The following is a 22,278-nucleotide window of genomic DNA, read 5'->3' on the forward strand; positions in this document are numbered from 1 at the left end:
CAGTTCAAGCTGAGTTCAATCCAAATGCAGAGGGATTTTTTAAAGTTCCACGAAAATGAGAACCGCTTCACGAATTTGCGTGTCATCCTTTCGCAGGGGCCATGCTAATCTTCTCTGTATCGATTCCAATTTATTATATGTGCTGCCTGAGCAAGCACATTTGCCCAGAGGAAGGGCCTTCCCTCATATACCCTGCTGGGGGAAAGACTAGCTGGAGGTGGTGGCAGCTAAAGGCGCTACCATCCATGATAGACAGCTCCAGTAATTAGCACTTGAAAGAGGGCTGATTTTTGTGGGTGGGCAGTCGGGGTAAGATGAGACAAAGGGGGAGGGGAGGCGAGGCCCATTTGGCCTCAGTCTAAAGGACAAACTTTCGGGCAAAGCTTTACTTCACCACCGACCACATTTCCAAAGGGAACTGTGTGGATGTCTGACCTGACAATGGGTTTGCTTGATCATCTGCTCCAGTGTCAGACACACTGTGGAAAATTGTTCACACTGAATCCAAAATAGGGAGCGCCTGGGAAATGCCCAGAGATGGTGAGTCATGCATGTGCAAGATCCAGCAGGGGAAACTAACACAGGCTGATGCCCAGGATGACAGATTCACTACGCTTTCTGGATGAAGAAAGGGCAAGTTTGACATTGCGTCATGCCCACACGTGCCCTGGGGGCGTTCTTGAAAATCTTACTTTTGGTATATGTTCTGCCATCTTCTGTCAAACGTTCAAGCCCAAGCACTTTCAAGTCCTTCACGCAGTTCAAGCTGAGTTCAATCCAAATGCAGAGGGATTTTTTAAAGTTCCACGAAAATGAGAACCGCTTCACGAATTTGCGTGTCATCCTTTCGCAGGGGCCATGCTAATCTTCTCTGTATCGATTCCAATTTATTATATGTGCTGCCTGAGCAAGCACATTTGCCCAGAGGAAGGGCCTTCCCTCATATACCCTGCTGGGGGAAAGACTAGCTGGAGGTGGTGGCAGCTGAAGGCGCTACCATCCATGATAGACAGCTCCAGTAATTAGCACTTGAAAAAGGGCTGATTTTTGTGGGTGGGCAGTCGGGGTAAGATGAGAGAAAGGGGGAGGGGAGGCGAGGCCCATTTGGCCTCAGTCTAAAGGACAAACTTTCGGGCAAAGCTTTACTTCACCACCGACCACATTTCCAAAGGGAACTGTGTGGATGTCTGACCTGACAATGGGTTTGCTTGATCATCTGCTCCAGTGTCAGACACACTGTGGAAAATTGTTCACACTGAATCCAAAATAGGGAGCGCCTGGGAAATGCCCAGAGATGGTGAGTCATGCATGTGCAAGATCCAGCAGGGGAAACTAACACAGGCTGATGCCCAGGATGACAGATTCACTACGCTTTCTGGATGAAGAAAGGGCAAGTTTGACATTGCGTCATGCCCACACGTGCCCTGGGGGCGTTCTTGAAAATCTTACTTTATGTATATCTTCTGCCATCTTCTGTCAAACTTTCAAGCCCAAGCACTTTCAAGTCCTTCACGCAGTTCAAGCTGAGTTCAATCCAAATGCAGAGGGATTTTTTAAAGTTCCACGAAAATGAGAACCGCTTCACGAATTTGCGTGTCATCCTTTCGCCTATAAATTCCCAATCTTCTCTGTTCCAATTGTTCCAATTTCCTCTTGTACTCCCGGGCACCCTCTCCTCTGTCATGGTGCTGAGTGCGACCCGCTTACTACTGTTTCCGCTCGGCCAATCACATCGCTCGCTCGTTCCAATCTCTGCTGTTGAGTTTTTGGCACCCAATCGGATAGCCCGGTTGTTCCAATTAGGTCACGTGCCCTCGGGACTTCCCAAGCACCATTGCGCCGCACTTGCGCAATAGTGTATTCTCGCCGAATCTACTGTAAGTACCGCAGCATCTTCTGTCATTTTAACGACGTAATTGTGCAAAACTTATTTAAAAATCACGAGTTTGATTGACTGTCATCCCACTGAGGTACCGTAGTATGTTTTTGAACTGGACATGTAAAAATAATGGTGGAAAAGTCGTGACTTCGTGTCACAAACTGATGTGATGTTTTCATCGTGTGGTATTAGCGTAGCATCATATCGTGTTCTCCGTGTGTTGTGGTAGCTGGCTAACATTCATGCTGGGATGTCCGTTCTCTAGATTAAACAGCTTAATGTGAGGTTTTATGACTGTAATAAATAAGCAGTAACATGTTTACATGTGTATATGTATGTGGTTACGTATATGTATATGTGTGAAATACACGTGTATATATGTGTACATGTGCGCACGTGTATATATGTGTATATGTATTGAATGTACATATAGAAAAACATTGAAGAACAGATATATGCGTGTGTGTGTGTGTGTGTGTGTGTGTGTGTGTATATAGATAGATGTGTGTATGTGTATATATATATATATGTGTGTGTATACATGTGTATATATATATATATATATATATAAAATGAGAGACTGTTGATGTGTAAAGTTGTCAGTAATCTAAATAGATGTCTGATAAACTGGTTGAAGAGTTTTCTGTTCTTTACAGGAACTGAGCTCAGATTTATCTTTGTAAACAGTAAGTTGTCCTCACTGGTGTCCTTCATCGATTTTCTGTTCTCAGTAATCTTTCAGTGCTGCTGCATTTCTCTGCTAATTTTCATTTTCTTTGCTTAGATGGAACATCCAACTTTTAAAAGGGCCCCTAACGGGACCCTCCTGCTGAAGGCCTCGCCAGAGGCTCAGGCTCTGGGGCCCCGGCAGGCCGGCTACAGGGCCAGACCAGCGGCCAGAGGTGGAGGAGGAGGCCCGGGCCCACGTCGTCTCCGAGGGTGGCGACGTCACCAACGCCACCCTGGTGCTGAGCCGGTGGAGGGTCCAGTTCGGCCGGTACCAGGGCCAGACCTTCCACTGGCTCCTGGAGAACGACGTGGGCTATGCCGTTAATCTGGTTTCCTCTCACCAGAAGGAGCGAGAGAGGACAGGGTCTCAGTCCCCGCTGATGGCCAACAAGGTGAATGACTGGACCTGATTTATTGTGACATACATTCTGACTGCAGCTCTAATTCTGGTTTGTGGACCTGCAGGATGCCTTCACCCGGTACTCCTCAGACTACCAGGACTTTGTGGAAGCCGTTAGGTTCCACAATGCGTTTGAGGAGGCCCGGGTGAAGTCCCTCCAGCCTGGGCAGGAGGGACAGGCCCTTGTTGGCTTCGGTGACTTCAAATTTGAGACCCTGCAGAGCCTGTACGAGACTGAGGACCCCAAGAAGATCCGGTATGTTTTCACCGTAAAACATTTAAAGATTCTGTCATGATAGAACATCTGCTGGATGATCAGTGAAGATCTCAGTCACCTGAGGACCTTTATCATCTGCAGATTCGTCAACTACCTGAGGAGGAAGGCGCCAGCTCCAGGCACGCAGATGGAGAACGCCGTCCGCTACGTCAGAAGCCGAGACAGACAGAGGAGGAACCCTGCTGCTGCTGCTGCTGCTGCTGCCACCACCACCGCTACCAGGACCTCCACCTCCTCCACCGTCAGCAGCAGCTCTGCCTCTGTCTCGGCTTCGACGCAGGGTCCCAGAGCTGCATCCCAGTATGTGTTTCATTTGCTGATGTTTGACTTTGGTGATCTTTGAGGGTTTTTTTGAAGGAATATTTATATTTCTTGTGTGGTTCGGTTTCAGATTTGCAGCCTTTGTCTCTGGCCGGCGTTCTCTCTCTGCGGTGGAAATGCGGGCAAAGATAAAGAAGCTGGTGGTGTCTAAGCCTGCATTTCCAGGTGAGCTCTGGTTCAGCCTCAGTGAAATACAGAGTTAAACTTTACTTGTTTTTCTCACTGTTTACCTCATGTTTCTGTATTTCCACTGCAGCCTCCTCCAGACGAGCTCTTTCCTCAAAACCACCCGAGGACCCCACAGATGAAGAGCTGGTCCAGGCAGTAGTTGACGTAGAGGAGTGTAAGTACTCATTAAAGACAGACTGACACCTGGAACATGTTGGTGATAACAGAAACTTTGAATACATGCTGACTTGTCTTTTCCTTCTACTTTGTAAATGTTTTTGAATTACAGAAGAACTGGAAACCAAACAGTAAGTCAGTGTCACATTAGAACTTTCTGGTGTCTTTGTGGGTTAATCACAGATCACTAACTGCCATGCTGCTCATAACCTGAATCATCCTTACTAATGAGATCACCTGTAGACACACCTCTCCTCCGTCCCGCTTTTCTTTACCTGCATAACCCCCCCCCCCTCCTCCAGCTGCTGCCTGCATCCAGCCGTCGGTGTAATTAGCTTTCATCACGTCTCTCTGATTCTGTAAACCGTCCTGCTGTGGTCCTTAACCTCAACTCATCTTAACTCCATTCATGGAACTAAAACTGTACATTTCTGTTGCAGCCTCAGCAGTACAGGCCCCTCTCTCACTCCTCCCTCCTCCTCCACCTCCTGTTACCTCCTCCCTGCCACGGGGGCAACATGGAGAAACAGCAGGGCCAGAGGAGCCCACTGATGAGGAGATGCTGGAGGCCTCACAGGAGCCTCATGCTCCTCTGGCCCAGGCTCCACCTCTGGCCCAGGCTCCACCTCTGGCCCAGGCTCCACCACCAGTCCAGGCTCCACCTCTGGCCCAGGCTCCACCACCAGCCCAGGCTACACCAGTGGTCCAGGCTCCACCACCAGCGGTCCAGGCTGCCCCACGGGTCCAGGCTCCACCACCACCACCACCACCACCTGCACTGACGGGGCAGATGGCTGCCCCACCACCCCCTCCACCTGCTGGCAGTGCTGAGGTGAGTTGTCAGACAGTAGGTGTGGCCTGTCAGGTGTTGTGTTGCTCCCCAGGTGCTGAAGTTGTTTGATTTTTCTCTCTCTAGCTGCTCCCTGACTCCTGGAGAGCAGCTCTCACTGCAGAGCAGCAGCAGTGGATCGGCCGGGTGCTGTTTTCCAGGGACAGCTCGGGGAGGCCACGGCTCATCGGAGACCTGAACCTCTGGTGGTACCCTCCCCAGACCCGGCCGGTCTACAGTCAGCCTCCCGCGTCCCCCGACCCCTTCTTCGCATGTCGGCTGTTCCTGTGGATGCCACACAGGATCTGGCGTCTGCAGCTGACATGCCCCCAGCCTTCATGCACAGGGTCCATGATGAAGGCTGGGCTGTACAGGACCATCCGGAGGGTCCTGGACATCGACGGCTGGTATCTCATGGCCACTGAGTACCTAGAGTGCCGTCGATGTAAGAAGAAGGTCGGAGGCTGGTCACAGGGCATCATCAGGCAGCTGCCACACACCTACAGCTGCCAATTTCCTGCTGTACTCACGTACAGGTAAGAGCCAGTTTAACCACACTGTGTGCCTGCATGTTGGACATGGATGAAACTGAGACTGAGACTGATGCTGCTGCTTGTTGCTGCAGGTTGTCCTGTGACCTGAGGGTGGTTGCACAGCTGAAGTCCCGCACTCTTGGCAACAGTGCCACTCAGCTGTGCAACACCCTGCGGGAGACCCACGCTGACTCCTGGATGCGGAGAGCGATCCACTACCTCGGCGTGTGCGAGCAGTTCCTGGCCTTGTGCTCCGTGAGGGGGCAGTTTCCACCACCGCCCCAGATGCCCCCTCTGCCGTCAGCCGAGTGGCTGCTGACGGTCTACGGCTATGACGTCCTGATGCGGCTGGAGGAGTACAAGGCCAGGATCACATCCACCTTTGGATCCATCCTGAAGACGGATTCAACCAAGAAGGTAAAGGAAGTTTATCTGTTTGACGTGTCTCTCACTGAAACCTGTGTGTCACTCACTGAAACCTGTGCGTCTCTGTGTCCGTCCAGGTGACGAAGAAGCTCGCAGGTATCGCCTCGGACACGGCCGCGTGGGTTACCAACGTCGGTAACGAGCATGGGCAGGTCCTCATCAGTGTCCTCACCTCCTCAGAGGGCTCTGAGGGCCTGTCCTGCATGGCGGCCGGATAGATGAGGCGATACCAGCACGCCGGGGTAGCTCCCCCCCAGCTCATCTACGTAGACCGGGACTGCTGCAGCCGAGACGGCGTGTCCAAGACAGCTGCCTTATTTCCAGTATGTACCTGAGATTAATGTGACTCCTGACAGTCAGACATCATTCATGTTCCTTACCCACGTGACCATAGACCAGAGTCAGGACAGGTTTTGTTCTGAGCATTTAGAACATATTGGACATAAAAACTCTTTAAATTCTAACCACCTCACAGATAATTACAACTCTGATGTTGTCTTATTAAATATGGTTTTATTAATATTATTATTATCATTATATAAATACATACATACATACATACATTTGATTTTCTAATTTAATGTTGATATTTTAATACTTACTGCTTGCTGTTATGCACCGTCCAGTGGAAGCTTTTTCTATTTTCGGCATGCCATGTATTTGACAATAAAGCTATTGTAATTCTAATTCTGTTTTTTTTTTTTTTTTTTTTTTTCTGTTTCACAGGAGTGGGGACAGCTGCTGGTGAGGCTGGACATCTGGCTGGACACCTGATGCGAAGCGCCGCATCAGGTGTCACCACTGAGTCTCACCAGCTCTACCCCACTTTCATGAGGCAGCTGTCTCATTGCATCTTCGAGGTGGACTCTGGAGATGCCCGCCGTCTCGCTGAGGCCAAGCGGTCTGAGCTGGAGGGGAAGCACGGGATGGTCGGCCTGACGGATGCCGAAGTGATCCGGAGGATCTCCAAGGAGAAGTGGAGGCTCCACTGTCGTCGGCGGACGCGTGGGGCCGAGGAGACCGCACTCCTCATCAACGACCTCCTGGACACCTTCGGCGGTCCGGCCGGACGCGACACCCTGGACATCCCGCTGCTAGACGCTCTCCGCATCCAGGACATCTGGAAGACGCAGAGACGCCATCTCAGCTGCATTCAGGACCCACCGGGGGTGCAGCTGTACACCCAGACCGGCAGGCTGACAAAGGGCAGGGTCAGCCTGCCGGTTTATCGCTGCGCCAGGGGCTCCACGTCCCTGGAGTCCTTCCACCTCCACCTCCACCGGTTCATCCCAGGTAACTCCTGTCTCTCAGCCTGCAATACAGAAACATTATGTAGTGAGTGTATGACGTGTGCTAATACCGTACACTTAATGTCTGAATTAAAATCTGTTTTGTCAGGTACGAGTGCCAGCGCCAAATACTTCCAGGCGTTCCTGGTTGATGGACTGGTGAGGTGGAATGAGGACAGAGCAGCAGCAGCTGCACCTCCGGTTGCAGCTGAGGAGCAAGTGGCGTCTCTGCGCTCCTACTGTGGCCACCTCAAGCACATCCTGAACCAGAACAGCCAACGGGTGCTTGGCCTTCACATGGTTCAGGACTTCACCAGGCCTGCTGCGTACACAGGTAGATGATATGAAAACACTCCGTCATTATGTCAGCTGTTGGAGCGGTGAGTCTGACCCTCCTTATGCTTTGTCTCAGGTGAGCTCATCGGGGTGGAGTACCTGTACCAGCAGACCGGACGTGTGCTTGAGGATGTCAGTCTGGACCCTGACGCTCCGGACGAGGCTGCTGCCATCCGGGCGCTGGAGGAGGCGGATGAGGGGTTCGAGGACGATGTCGGGGACCCCACGGTCTTCGAGCCAGAGCCCCCCTCCGCCATCACAGCGGCAGCAGCCCGGTCAGGTGATCCAGCTGACGCACCCAGGTCTGAGCCATCCTGTCCGGCCGCCCCTGACCAGGACGCCCCTCCTGAGGCCCCTGAAGGACCAACTCCGGCTGCCCCACACTCCTCTGACTCTGAGGTAACTTCTGCAGCTACTAACCACCAGTAATGTAACAGCAGAGGATTCGGTTTCTTCATCTAAATAAAAAGCACCTTGGAGAAACTATTTAACAGCACTTTATGCTTTCTGCTTCTCAATTTCTACATTTGTCCCCCTGTGGTTCTTCAGGAGGAGATCCAGGGTCCTGATGGTCAGCCAGGATACCAACATGTCCTGAAGCTGGCCCAGGCCCTGGTGAAGATCCGGAACCTTCAGGGGCTCTCTGACAGCAGGGTAGACAGGCTCATTGCACTCTGGCAACGCCTGCCAGAGTGCGACAAGCGCCGAGTCGTCTACCCTGCCAGACACCAGGAGAGGCAGCCCACGGGGCGGTTCAAGGCAGTGAAGGGGAGGACGCCTCCTGTCCTGGAAAGGAGAGTCTCCAATGGTAGGTCTCTTTAAAACAGCCATTCCTCCACCACCGTCCGCTCCAGTCCTGTACAGTAACAACCATCTCATCCTTCACTACCTTCTAGCTGCCTGCTCGGACAGAACGCGGGCCCTGCAAACTGGTCCAGCGCCAGTCGCCTGGTCGAGGCCGTTTGCAGCCAGCTCTGCCGTCTCCACCCCGCCACAGCCCGTGTCGGTGGGGTCCCAAAGACCCGGTGGTCCCTGGTCCTCACCAACTACGTGGCCATCAGAGAGGCAGTGCTGGTGTGCCCGCGTCTGATGGCTCAGACCACCATCCAGAGGACCCTGTCTCAGTGGTAAGAGCAGATATGAAGCTCTTGTTATCTATGATTTGTTTTATTTTAATGAAAACCCAGCAGCCTAAAGTCTCTTTGTGTGTTTCAGGTTCTCACGTCGTCAGAAGGCCTGGGAGAGGACTGTGCTGGAGCAGGGAACTGGCATCGTCTCTGCTCCAGCAGTAGCAGATGAGCCTCTCCCTGCTGCCAAAGGGCTGTCCCTGGTGCAGGTGGGACAGGGACAGCCCTTCCTGTTCCCTGGACCTGAGGAGCAGCCTGGACCATCAGCTGGAGGTCAGCCAGCCCCTCCTCCTCCTCCTCCTCCTCTACCACCTCATCAGCATCCTCCACCGCCTCATCAGCATCCTCCAGCCATCGGCTCTGCTCCTGCAGCCGCTCCTCTTGCTGGACTGACTCAGCTGCCGAGGACGACGGCTTATAGGAAGAGGAAGGCAGCCGAGGCGGCTGCTGCGGCTGCTGCTGCGGGAAAGGGCCCTCCACCAAGGACTAAAGCCCGCCGGCAGACTGCACAGTACACCTGCAGTAAGCGTGGCCAGCTCAAACGGCTGGACACTGGCCACACACGCATTGCGGGTGTGTCGTACTGTGCAGCTGTCGGCGGGATGACTGTAGAGGAGTGGAGGGAGAATATGAGGAGGCCTCCAGTGGAGAAAGGGGACTAAAATTATTTTTTTTTCATTAAAATTATTTTGGGTTAAATACAGGTTAAGATATATATATATATATATATAAATAAATATATATATATAAATGGAATTTATTAAATAAAAACAATGTCATCTGCATCTTGATTCTTCCTGTTGTTTATTTCCATCACACTGAGGACATCTGAACTTCAGCGGCTCAGTAAAACACATTAACACAGAGGTCAAAGGTCAACCTGATCATCAGGATCTATCAGCTGGAACATGAGGTCTCCTAGAGGGAAACAGTCTGTTAGTAGAGTTATGGAGTTATAGAAATAAATCTGAGTACATGTATCCTAGTACACACACACACACACACACACACACACACACACACACACACCCACACCCACACCCACACCCACACCCACACACACACACACACACACACACACACAGTGCCCATTACTACACACAGAGTGCACAAGTATATTACTACACACAGAGTGTACATTACTATACACAGAGTGCACAAAGAGTACATGTATATCAGTAAATACAGAATACATGTATAATTTATGTGTAATTTTAACTGTGTGTGTGTGTGTGTGTGTGTGTGTGTGTGTGTGTGTGTTTATACTGCAGTATAATGGTGCAGTATTTTTCAGGCTTATACTGTGCGCGTACCGGTACCGCCACGCGCATGCGACGGCACCGTACCCGTTACCATGCTTCGTTTTGGCCGTTTCGTTCCGGACCGGCCGTTTCGAACCGGCGCCGCGGCCGGGGATCGATCCGGCGACCTCCCGCTCCGCGGGCAGTCGCCGATCGCCGATCGCCCCCCCCCCCGCCGCTTTTTCCCTCCTCCCCCCCACCGAGAAGATTGACGACCTGCCTGGCGACCTGGTGACAGTGTGATGCCTTCATGTACCTGACAGTGTGATGCCTTCAGGTACCTGACAGTGTGATGCCTTCATGTACCTGACAGTGTGATGCCTTCATGTACCTGACAGTGTGATGCCTTCAGGTACCTGACAGCGTGATGCCTTCATGCACCTGACAGTGTGATGCCTTCACTGTACCTGACAGCGTGATGCCTTCACTGTACCTGACAGCGTGATGCCTTCATGTACCTGACAGTGTGATGCCTTCATGTACCTGACAGTGTGATGCCTTCAGGTACCTGACAGCGTGATGCCTTCATGCACCTGACAGTGTGATGCCTTCACTGTACCTGACAGTGTGATGCCTTCACTGTACCTGACAGTGTGATGCCTTCAGGTACCTGACAGTGTGATGCCTTCACTGTCCCTCACACTGTGGTCTTGCAGAGTAAATACAGAGCGTGTTCCTGCACCAGTCATGTGGAAAGTTTCCATTTTGTCGTTGGTTTGGTTGGTGGACAGAGTCAAACTTCCTGTTCTTCCTCTGTGCTGTGACTCCAACAGAAACCAACGGTCGAACATCAAACACAAAAATAAAACTTCACTGTGAGGATGATTCATTTCTGTTTAATACACCAGTAGCTCTGTGTGGAATCATGTGATTTGTTTTAGATGAAACATTAATTAAATTAAGTGAAAAGTGTCTCAATGTGGCAGTTTTAAAGCTGATGTTTCATCCTAACGTTTCCCCCAAACTATGTTTATTTAGTTTATTGTGGTTATTTTATGGTCCTGTGGTTACTGATGTTGATCCAGGCTCTGTTGAAGCTTCGACTCTTTCTTCCCAACATGGTTCATTCCTGGAGATCTCAGTGACACACGGTGCTCCAGTAGGACATCTAGTGGTCGATATAATGAAGTGCAATCGATTCATGTTACTGACTGGTTCATGGATTGTTTTGGATTTGATTTGATTCACCGTGAACATTCCTGTTGGACTACACTAGATGATTGTCTGTCACCCTATATACTCTTCACTATATATATATATATATATATATATATATATATATATATATATATATATATATATATATATATATATATATATATATGTATATTCAATTCAATTCAATTTTATTTATATAGCGCCAATTACAGTCAAATTGTCTCGAGACGCTTTACAGAACCCATATGCCTGAACTCCAGAGCAAGCCAAAAGGTGACAGTGGCAAGGAAAACACCCTTTTAACAGGGAAAAAAACCTCGAGCAGAACCCGGCTCTAACGTGGGGGGACCCATCTGCTGCTGGCCAGGCGGGTTGAGGCGGACAGAAGAGGTAGAAAGGTAGAGATAGAGGGATGGAGGTAGAGGGGAAGAGGTAGAGGGGAAGAGGTAGAGGGGTAGAGATAGAGGTGTAGAGGTAGAGATAGAGAGGTGGGGGGTGGGACACAAGGACCATAAAACACAGCCACACATCTGAAGCATCCAGCATCCAGCTCTGGGACCAGGGACACTCGGAGAAAGGACACAGAAAGAAACAGAGTGAATGTAATGCAATAATGGTATATATAGTAAATACATAGGTAGTTAGAGAAGGGCTCAGTGCATCAAGAGAGGTTCCCCAGCAGCCTAGGCCTATAGCAGTATAACTAGGGGCAGACTAAAGGGACGTCAAGAGGGGAAGTCAGTTTTGCAAATGAAAACACCAGCTCACCCCGTCAGGGTCCCCCAGTCAGCCCTAACTATAAGCTTTGTCAAAAAGGAAGGTTTTAAGCCTGGTCTTAAAAATAGAGAGGGTGTCCACCTCCCGAACCCAAACTGGGAGCTGGTTCCACAGGAGAGGAGCTGATAACTGAAGGCTCTGCCTTCCATTCTACTTTTAGAGATTCTAGGAACAACAAGTAAGCCTGCAGTCTGAGAGCGAAGAGTTCTGCTAGGATAATATGGTACTATCAGGTTTTAAGATATGATGGAGATTGGTTGTTAAGAGCTTTATATGTCAGAAGAAGGGTTTTGAATTCTATTCTAGATTTAACAGGAAGCCAATGAAGAGAAACCAGCATAGGAGAAATATGATCTCTCTTGCTAACTCCCGTCAGTACTCTGGCTGCAGCATTTTGGATCAGCTGTAGATGTTTCAGAGAGCTATTGGGACAACTTGATAATAAGGAATTACAGTAGTCAAGCCTAGAAGTAACAAATGCATGGACTAGTTTTTCTGCATCACTCTGAGACAGGATGTTCCTGATTTTCACAATATTTCTCAGGTGGAAAAAGGAAGTCCTACAGATTTGTTTTATGTGCGAGTTAAAGGACATGTCCTGGTAAAAGATAACACCGTTTATATATATATGTATATATATATAAACTGCTTCTCTATTAAAACGTGAACATGCAGGGCTGTTTTATTACATTTGGTTCTATTTGGTTGTTTTTCACGGTGAAGATAGCCAGAGCAGGTGAGCCGAGGAGATGACGCCATCACGTACACTGGAGTTCCACCTGCACATTAACGCCGATTCTCCGGAAAGGTCGAGCAGGCTTGGCTGGGCCGGAGAGCAAGGTGGGAGCCGGTTGGAGTTCTCGTGAGAGTTGGGCAGAGTTGGCGGGTAGAAATTATTTCCTAATATTTACGAGTTTTGGATAGCGGACTATTGGACTCGACTGCCAGGCTTCCTCGAAAGGGGACTGCTATGGCTCCGAGAGGGAGTCAGATGGAAGGGGGGTAGAGTAGCCAATAAAGTACGAACAAACGAGACAGGCCAGAGAATGGGAGTGAAAGTGAGGAGGCTGAGGACATGAGGAAAATGGTGAAGGTTGGAGAGGAGAGTGGGTTTAAGATTGTTGTCAAGTTTAAGGATAAAAGCGACAAGACCTTAAACTCTCTCAGCCTGTCGTAAGAGCTAAAAAATAAAATGGGGAGTGTGCTGAATGTGAAAAGGTTGTTGAATGGAAATATACTTGTGTTCTGTAATTCTGAAGCCCAGCGATTGAATGCCATGAAAGTTCGCCATCTGCTTAACAGGCCTGTTGAGTGCTTCATTCCTGGCAAGGCTCAAAACGCAAAGGGAGTGATATACATAAGCCCTGAGATAACAGAAAGTGCGATTGTAAAAAACCTGAAAGGAGCTGAAATAGAGGCTGCACGTAGGTTCAAAGAGACTGGCGTAGCGGTGTTGCTTATATTTAAACAGGAAACAAATGCTGATGCGAGTCCACTTGGGCTATATGAGCTTCCAGGTGAAGCTCATATAGCCCCAGTTTTGAAGCCAGGGAAAGATGCTTCAAAGGCAGGGTCATATAGACCCATTGCTCTGACAGCAGTTCTATGTAAAGTTACGGAAAGGATGGTCATTGATAGATTAGTATATAGGTTGGAGAAGAAGGGTTGGTTCACTCCAAGGCAAAGTGGGTTCTGCAGAGGGAGGAGCACCTTGGACTCAGTGATTTCCCTAGAGTCGGATATTAAGAAAGCCATGGCTAATAAAGAGGGACTTGTTGCTGTATTTCTTGATATTGAGAAGGCCTAAGACATGCTATGGAAGGCAGGGCTTATTATAAAGTTACATGAGGCTGGAATATGGGGGCGTATGCTTAATTGGATTCAGGAGTTCTTGCAGAACAGGATGATTCAAGCTAGGGTTGGAAATGCTTATTCAAATGGCACAGCAATTGATCACGGAACACCCCAAGGGAGTGTTATCAGCCCAGTACTATTTAATGTGATGATTAACGACATCTTTCAAGACCTTGGATCTGGTTTTGGACTATCCCTGTTCGCAGATGACGGGGCAGTTTGGAAAAGAGGGAGAAATATTAAACACATAATTGAGCGAATGCAGGATGCTCTAAACAAGATTGTTACGTGGGGTGGAAAATGGGGATTTAAAGTATCAGTGGAAAAAACTAAGTATGTGATTTTTGGTAACAAAAAACTAAACCTCAAGCATTATATATGCACGGACAAGCAATTGAGAGGGTAAGAGAATTCAAATTTTTGAGTGTTTATTTTGATGAAAAGTTGACATGGAAAAAACATATCGATAATGTTGTGAATAAATGTGAGAAAGTGGTGAATGTAATGCGCTCTCTGTCAGGAAGCTCTTGGGGTGCTGGAAGGGGCACTCAATTAATGATTTACATGGCAATGATAAGGTCAAGACTAGACTATGGTTGTGTGTGCTTTGGAACAGCGGCAGAGTCAAATCTAAAACAGTTGGATTTAATTCAGGCAAAGGCACTCAGAATATGTTGTGGGGCCCTACGAACTACACCAATCCCAGCTTTGCTTGTTGAAATGGTTGAAACTCCTCTGGCAATTCGGCGGGCTAAACTGGCAATGCAGTATGTTGTTAAGCTGCAGGCACATCAAGGAGAGCACCCAGCAAAGTCTGTACTTGATGATGTCTGGGAGTGGGGAGTGGGAGAAAAGTCTAAAAAAAAGTCTAATTTTTAATATGGGTAAACGAGTGGAGAAGCTGGAGTTGGAAAAGGTACTGGTGGCCCCTCAAGTTCTCTGGCCAGCTGTGCCTCCATGGCTCCTACCAACACCAGAAATAGATTTTAGCATACTGGAAACCATTAAAAAAACAGGGAGGTGCTGTTGGCTCAGACTTGGTAATGGAAACACTAAAAAGCAACTGGAAGCTTTAGCTACAGATCTATACAGATCCCAAGATCCCAAAACAAGAATATCAGGGTCTGCCTGATTTTAAAATTGTTAAGCTCAAGCGACTGGCTGAGGGGGTGTCGGTGTATACAACAGAGTTAGTTGCCATAATATGGGCTCTACAGTGGGTGGAGGAGGTCAAGCTGAGGAGGGTAGTCATATGCTCAGACTCAGCTTCAGTCCTAATGACTTTGAGAGATAACAATCCAGGGGCCCGACCAGACTTGGTGGTGGAGCTCCTCACTCTGTTGTATAGAATTGAGGAGGCTGGAGGCATGATAGGGTTTCTGTGGGTGCCCACCCATATTGGGGTAGAGGGTAATGAGATGGCAGATATGGCGGCTAAAAGGGCATTAGGGAGGGATGTTGAATTGACTGTGGGCATCGGGATATCTGAATGTCGCTCCATCATCAGGGATGTCATTACAACTCGGTGGCAGAAGCAGTGGGAGAATGGTGAAAAAGGACAGCATTACTTCTCAATACAAAATAGTGTAAAGGAAGACCAGTGCTACCTTGGACATGAGCGAAAACACTCTGTGTTAATGACAAGACTAAGACTTGGACACTGTGGACTGGCATGGGATTTAGCTAAAATCAGCAAACATAAGGACGGCTTATGTGGAGTCTGCGGGAAACAGCAAACTGTGAAACATCTGCTTATGGAGTGCAGCCTGTTTGAGGAACAAAGAACACAGTTATATGCCAAGTTGTCACATGAGGGAATGGAATCGATCCCAATGAGGAGTCTCCTTAATCCCAGAGAGAACCAGGCAAGGACGGTGAACGCAGTCCTTCACTTTATCAACTCCACAGGATTACATCTTTGGAAGTAGGAATGATCTGAATTCTGCATTCTCTCCCTGACGGAATTGTCTTCTGCGGGATTCACTTGTGCCGAACTTTTCCTCTATTAACATGGAGCTCACCTGGACAGGTAACACTGTTGGACCGAGTTCACTACAATGGAAACCGGGTTCCTGCTGCTCACGGCTCTTCTGGGACTTTCTACTGATGGTGAGATATTCTTATTGTTATTCATTTTAAACTTTAAAAAAAAAAAAAAAAAAAAAAAGTTATGTCATTATTATTTTTAGTTTTCTTATTTTTTAAACGTTGCTTTTTGTCTGCCGGCAGCTAACTGACAGCTTTCTTTCCTTTTTATTGTCCTCGTCAAAAGTAATGTTTTAGAATCAACGCTTATTTAAATTTATTTAAGCATTTTCTCCGCTAATGGGCTAGCATTAGCGAGCTCACCGGCTACACGGCTAACGGGCTAGCATTAGCGAGCTCACCGGCTACATGGCTAACGGGCTAGCATTAGCGAGCTCACCGGCTACATGGCTAACGGGCTAGCATTAGCGAGCTCACCGGCTACATGGCCAACGGGCTAGCATCAGCGAGCTCACCGGCTACATGGCTAACGGGCTAGCATTAGCGAGCACACCGGCTACATCGCTAACGGGCTAGCATTAAACAGTCCGCTAGCCAAAACTCCTGTACTCCCGGTTTCTGTGTTTGTCACAGAATTAACGAACTTTCTCGGGGTTGTTGATCCATGTTGTTGATTATGCGTGTTGATATCGTGTTCTAAACTCAAAGCGAATTTATTTTTTCTCGAATATTCGTGGCTAACAAGATAACTTTGACGGCTACACTGTTAGCTAGCTAACTTTAAAGCTCGCTGACTGTTAGCTAAAACTCCAGTACTCCCGGTTACTGTGTTTGTCACCAAATTAATGACATTTCGTGGGACTGTTCTCCGTGTTTTAAATGACCACATGTTATAGAGTTTATTTATATCCAAATAAATGTTAAAAAAACGATTTATCTGGTGTTGGAGTTGATCTGGTGGCAGGTAAACTGGTGATTCTCCTGCTAGTTGAATTGTGCAGAAGGTATAAATGGAGTGCTAATAAAATATGTCTATAGCTTAATTTTCCTTTGGGGATTAATAAAGTCTAAGTCTAAAATCTAAAAACATTAAACATGTAAAAGCTAAACAGCAGTAAGACACTGATGAGAGCACAGAAGAGGATTTAACATCACATCACTACTTTACACCATTCAGCAAACTCAGCCTTTTGTCTGGTTTCATCTAAATAACCTTCATTATAAATGATCGTAACATATTTAGACACAACCTTTACACCGCCTGGTAAATCACAGCACCGTGTTTATATTTCAGCTGTTTTTTAAATCATTTATGGGACACGAGGGCCCTGAACTGGAATCAACTTCCTGGTTGTTTTTTGGAGAAAAACAACAACAATTAAATTTCTAAAGTCATATATTCTAGTCAAACACTTCATTTCTGTAGCACACTTAAATACTGGAGTTAAAGGGTGATTCAGGAAAAGAGCAGCAGCAGAACCTTTAAAAGGAGAATCAACTAAAAGACATTAAAGTGGATCCAGGAGGACTGTTGGACGATGCTGCTGCTGCTGCTTTGTGAACTGAGAGATGATTCACTCTGATCAGAGTCCTGATGGCGTTTCCAACCACTTTAATGTTTCTGTTCTGTTTCCATCCTTCAGGAGACCAGACCAGACCAGTCCACCCTGGGGAGGATGTCACTCTGACGGGTCCAGACTGCAGCGCCAACGCATCAGTAACAGTAAGAAAACCTGGTAATTGTAGATATATCTACTATTACATAGATGGACATGCCATAGTTCAACACCACCAAGATCCATCGTTCATGGGCCGAGTGAAGAGGACGAAGGACGCTAACGTCTCTGTAACTCTGATGAATGTGACCAGAGAAGACGCTGGAGAAATCAAGTTGTCCTGCAGAAACAGTGATGGAACCAAGTTTGACTACAGATACAACCTGAAGGTTACTGACCCAGGTGAGAACGTTTCCATGACAACATCACAAACTGTGTTTACTGTTTGTAGAAGCAGAGTTCAGATAAGAAGAGCTCCTGATTGGCTGAATGTGACAGAAGTCTGTTTTCTACTCTTCAGGTTCTGCAGATGGAGGCAACACATCTGGAAACAACACATCTGGAAACCCCCCAGATGTAGGAGCCATCGTTGGAGGAATCGTTGCTGTTTTGGGGATTATCATGATAATAATTCTTTATTTGTGTCGCAGCAGATTTAGATGTAGAATCCCCTGTAGACTCAGTGATCAGCAGAACTCAGATCTGTCTGGAGCTTACAGAGAAGTTAAACAACAGCAGGTCTGAAGTCTCAGAAATATCTGCTGCTCTGAGATCTGGGGGTGGGTTCGGATTGGAGACGTTTTCATCAACATATTATGAGTTGATCTGAACTATTTCTGAGGCCTTGTGGGGATCTTTGGAGTGATCTTGGAATAAATGAGTTTTAGTGTGACTTCCAGGGTTTGTCCATGTATAATCTATAAAGTGTTTACAGTGATATATCATTTCTACAGGAGACAGGGTGTAAATAATTCAGCCTCGCCGCTGTTTGAGTCACTGTGGACAGATTTTAGTAACTTAAGTTAATTTAGACATTTTTTTTTAATCTTGAACAATTTTTTGTAATATTTCTGTCACTGAAATATTTTTGCCTATTTTTTAAATACATTTCCAGTCGTTGTGAACTGTTTTTAGTAATTCTGGACCTTTTTCCTGTGATCCGAACACTGTTCGGACATTTCTAGCTGCTCTGATTAAACCTGTTTTGGACATCAGGAGGTTTTTTTCTCAATGTGCTGCTATGAACATGGATTTTATGGGTGAAAAAATAATCTGATGTTTACTTGATTAATAAATGACTTGGTTGAATAAAGTTTCCTTGTTTCAACATGTGCCATGGTGTGGTCTCCCTTTGCTTGGGACTTCTTGATGTTTGTTAACATAATAGATAAAAAATCTTATATATAATAATGTACAACACAATCTGATAATAGCCTGGGAGTATAAGATTGTATAAATGCGTATAAAGTGTGTGTGTGTGTGCGTGTGTGCGTGTGTGTGCGTGTGTGCGTGCGTGCGTGCGTGCGTGCGTGCATGCGTGTGTACACACACTAGCAGTCTTTAGTTTGGACACACCTCATTTACTGATTCTTTATTTTCGTGACTATTTCAATTGTAGATTCTCACTGAAGGCATCAAAACAATGAATGAACACATATGGAATTATGTAGTAAACAAAAAAGTGAAATAAGTCAAAACGTTTTATATTTTAGATTCTTCAAATGATTCTGTTAGAATTAAAAATTGCCAATGACTCAAAATATGTCCAAAATAACTTGTAAAACACGTTGGAATTAGTTCAAAATGGCTGAAAATTTCTCAAAATGTGTCACTGAACACAAATTTGAATTAATTATTGAAAACTTTCAAGTCATTTACTACAATTGAAGTAGTTTTGGACAAATTTCAACTGATTTTACAAGTTATTTTAGGCAGATTTTGAGTCATTATTGGTAATTTTTAATTTGTTTGGACAAATTCAATCATTTTGAACAAATACGGAGTTTTTTTGGGACTTGTTCAGGGTTATTGGGGACTTCTGGGGTCATATACCACAAGATTTAACAAATGTTGGACATATTTTGAGTCATTTTGTACCATTTCTAAAACTTGTGAAATTTTGAGTAGTTTTGAGTCATTTTGAACTAATTTCAACTTGTTTTACAAGTTATTTTGGACACATTTTGAGTAATTATTAGCAATTTTTGATGTGTTTGGCCAAATTCAATCATTTTGAACAAATTTTGAGTTTTTTAGGGACTTGTTCAGAGGACTTATTTTGGGTCATTTACGACAAGATTTAACAAACGGACATATTTTGAGTCACTTTGTATCATTTTTAACGGTTTGGGAAATTTTGAGTAGTTTTGAACATGTTTTGAGTCATTTTTAGCTAATTCCAACATGTTTTTTTGAGCAGATTTTCAGTCATTATTGGCAGTTTTTAATTCAAATTTATTAATTAATCTAAAATCTAAAAAATATTTTCACTTATTTCACACTTTTGTGTTTCCTACATAATTCTATATGTGTTCATTCATAGTTTTGATGCCTTCATTGAGAATCTACGATGTAAATAGTCATGAAAATAAAAAAGCATTAAATGAGAAGGTGTGTCCAAACTTTGGACTGCTAGTGTAGATATATGTATACATAGATATGTGTTGAAGAGTAGAAACTGCATTTAAACTCCAGCAGAGGGCAGTGCTGACTCTCCAACCACCACTGGCTCTTAAAGCTTCAAAAAGATGAATGAAATCCGCCACAACAGACGTCAGAGGAGGAGGGATTCCTGAGACATCTGCAGTTTTAACATCCTGATGGAAACATGATGGAAACATGTTGAATCTGTGACCTTTATGTCTTCCAGTGTTGAGAACTTTTGGCCTGAGCTGCTCATGAACTCTGTACAGATACTTTTTATGGTGTATTTTCACACTTTCACCTCCGTGCTTCACTGTCAGGACTATGGTCGTCCTGTTTTAGAGAAAACTTCCTGGAAAGAACTTCAATCAAATTGAGATCTTTGAAGCACAGTTAAGAGGTTTTAGATTGTAATCTGATATATTTAGATTTAATGATGCAATGGTGCGTTACCAACGGCGACGGGCAGAGAGAGTGTGGAGGTGATTGTAGTAATTACAGGGTTAACGAGGAGGGCCTCTCCTCTCAGTAGAAACCACACACATTTTTACACCAACAGAAAGCTAAATCACACGTTTCAACATCCACGTTCGTGGATGTTGAAACTCAGGAATTTGTCAAGCTCGCAGCAAAAGTACCAATCACGTTTCCGGCAGTTCCGCCCATCTTTGTGTGTCCTCTGAACCCTCTTTTCGACCGGGGTGGAGCCCGTTCGGAGTTGGAGCCGGCGCCCGACTTGGCGCCGGTTTTTTGTCTTTCGACCAGCGGAGCTTCGGCTCCCGGCTCCAAAAACTGGGGCCGTTTCGGGCACCAACTCGTTGCTGGGCCAGAGGTGGCCAGAGTTGAGAGCCGAGCACGTCACGGGCAGAGGGCGGGGTGACATCTAAAAACATCTAAAAAGATAAACATAGATATGATCATCAACTTATTGCGTGTGTTTAACCGCTAAGTAATCAATGCAAGCGTAGTCGAAGCTAAGTAGCTAAGCTAACGCTAGCACGTTTACTGTTAAGTATCCAAACGTCTTTGATAATTACCTTTCTTCTCAAACGTGATCGCCGGGCATTGGAACGGCGACGCCGATGGGTAACCCCTAACAGAAGGTTCAGCGATGGCGAGACACACTAGGAAAGCCATGAACACCACTCCAATGAAGTCCTCCATTGTTGTTGTGTGGGTTTCCGTACGGCGTGAACGCTGTTGAACGGCTACGTACGCAGTATGTACACACGTTTTGTGGTGGCAATGACGCAGCTCCAACTTTGCTCCTTCTGAATGGAAACACAAACCCGTTCTGGGGCGGCATGAGATTTGAACCAAAAAAGCACTGGCTCTCAACTTTGAACCAACCTAGCACCTGGTGCTCTTTGGTCGAAAGCCCCTATGAAGCAGATGTTCCAAACACAAATCACCCGACAGACCCCATTTTCCTCCTTTTTCCTTTTATCCGATTCAAAGGTTAGCATCTACATGTTGAATGCATTTATTACAGTTAAAGTCCTCCTCCTCCTCCCTCTCTCCACCTTCATCCTGGGTCACCATCGATGGCGGCAGCAGCGTTCCTCTAAAACATCGACTCACTCTGATGATTTTACTCATTTACAGTTTGCCTTTATCTATAATCATTTTCAAGTCACAACCTTTTGAAAAAGTGATATCAAAACTGAATATTTTATTGAAAAAACTGTGGCGCCTAAAGGGTTAAAACCACTGTACCTTTAATGTTTTGGGTTTGTTAAGTTCATCAGATGTGAAATGATGAACTGTGTTTACAATTTAAATGAAAATTAGAAAGTAAAAATCCATTCGCCACAAAGAGAAATTACCCTCATACCCCTTCAGACTAAAATGGCGATAGGTTATTAGCTTTTAAACTAGTTGTTTAAATATTAGTGTCTTTAGTCCTGCTTGTATATCATCTCTATTTGTGAGGTAAATATACTGAGTGTTAAAGATGTTGGTCTATAGTATATTGTATGTGTTTTTATGTTAAAAAAAAATAATGTGAATTCATTTGAGAAGTCAAGTTTTCTGACACAGGCAAAGAATATGTGTCAGCAGCTTTCAGCAGAGTTATATATGGCCATGAAAAAAAGTTGACATAAACTTGCAATGACCATGTGTATATCATGGTAGTTTTGAGTTTCCACTGACTCTTATATCTTTGTGTGATGACTAGTGTAATATAAAGATAAGTTTCCTTTGTGTGGGCTCGCAGTGCCCACTTGTGGCGAGTTTTATGTTCACTCCAGGAAGCTCAGTACAGGAAGTTCAGTGTAACTGTCATGGTCGAAGAGCAGTCGTTCCCGCATCGTCTTGGCCCACATAAGGCTGTAAGTTTAAGTTTAAATTGAATACAATCTTACATAGGAACCTATAAGTAAGTTAAAAGTCAGAAATTTCAGTTTTAAGAAGTTATTTTGAGTAAATGCAAGTTTTATGGCGACAGTTTGGAAGTGTTAGCATTTTTTAGCATTTAAGCTAGCGGACTTTTCTGATGCTAGTCAGGCTA

At 46.0% G+C, this 22,278-nt stretch overlaps 2 protein-coding genes and 2 non-coding genes across 4 annotated transcripts; 2 read left to right on the forward strand and 2 right to left on the reverse strand.

Moving 5' to 3' along the window:
* Positions 1-51: 51 nt before the first annotated feature.
* Positions 52-158, reverse strand: LOC111586114 (U6 spliceosomal RNA). The gene has a single exon (XR_002747935.1). It is a non-coding gene; the product is annotated as a U6 spliceosomal RNA (small nuclear RNA).
* A 650-nt stretch (positions 159-808) lies between these two features.
* Positions 809-915, reverse strand: LOC129348215 (U6 spliceosomal RNA). The gene has a single exon (XR_008600689.1). It is a non-coding gene; the product is annotated as a U6 spliceosomal RNA (small nuclear RNA).
* A 1,556-nt stretch (positions 916-2,471) lies between these two features.
* LOC129348078 (uncharacterized) lies at positions 2,472-4,513 on the forward strand. The gene is made up of 7 exons (XM_055007463.1): positions 2,472-3,000; positions 3,074-3,264; positions 3,367-3,585; positions 3,677-3,771; positions 3,863-3,949; positions 4,064-4,082; positions 4,392-4,513. Coding segments are annotated over exons 1-6 (606 nt in total). The 5' UTR covers positions 2,472-2,988; the 3' UTR covers positions 4,066-4,082; positions 4,392-4,513.
* On the forward strand, positions 4,361-8,719 carry LOC111567277 (uncharacterized). Its single transcript, XM_055007967.1, has 11 exons — positions 4,361-4,783; positions 4,868-5,316; positions 5,406-5,730; positions 5,817-5,874; positions 5,931-6,062; positions 6,466-7,032; positions 7,138-7,362; positions 7,441-7,763; positions 7,914-8,172; positions 8,261-8,491; positions 8,580-8,719. The coding sequence occupies exons 1-10, from the start codon at positions 4,361-4,363 to the stop codon at positions 8,452-8,454; spliced, it is 2,955 nt and encodes a 984-aa protein (XP_054863942.1). The 3' UTR covers positions 8,455-8,491; positions 8,580-8,719.
* The last annotated feature ends 13,559 nt before the right edge of the window (positions 8,720-22,278 follow it).

The sequence above is a fragment of the Amphiprion ocellaris genome, chromosome 23, assembly GCF_022539595.1.
Source record: "Amphiprion ocellaris isolate individual 3 ecotype Okinawa chromosome 23, ASM2253959v1, whole genome shotgun sequence".
Taxonomy (NCBI): Eukaryota; Metazoa; Chordata; class Actinopteri; family Pomacentridae; genus Amphiprion; species Amphiprion ocellaris.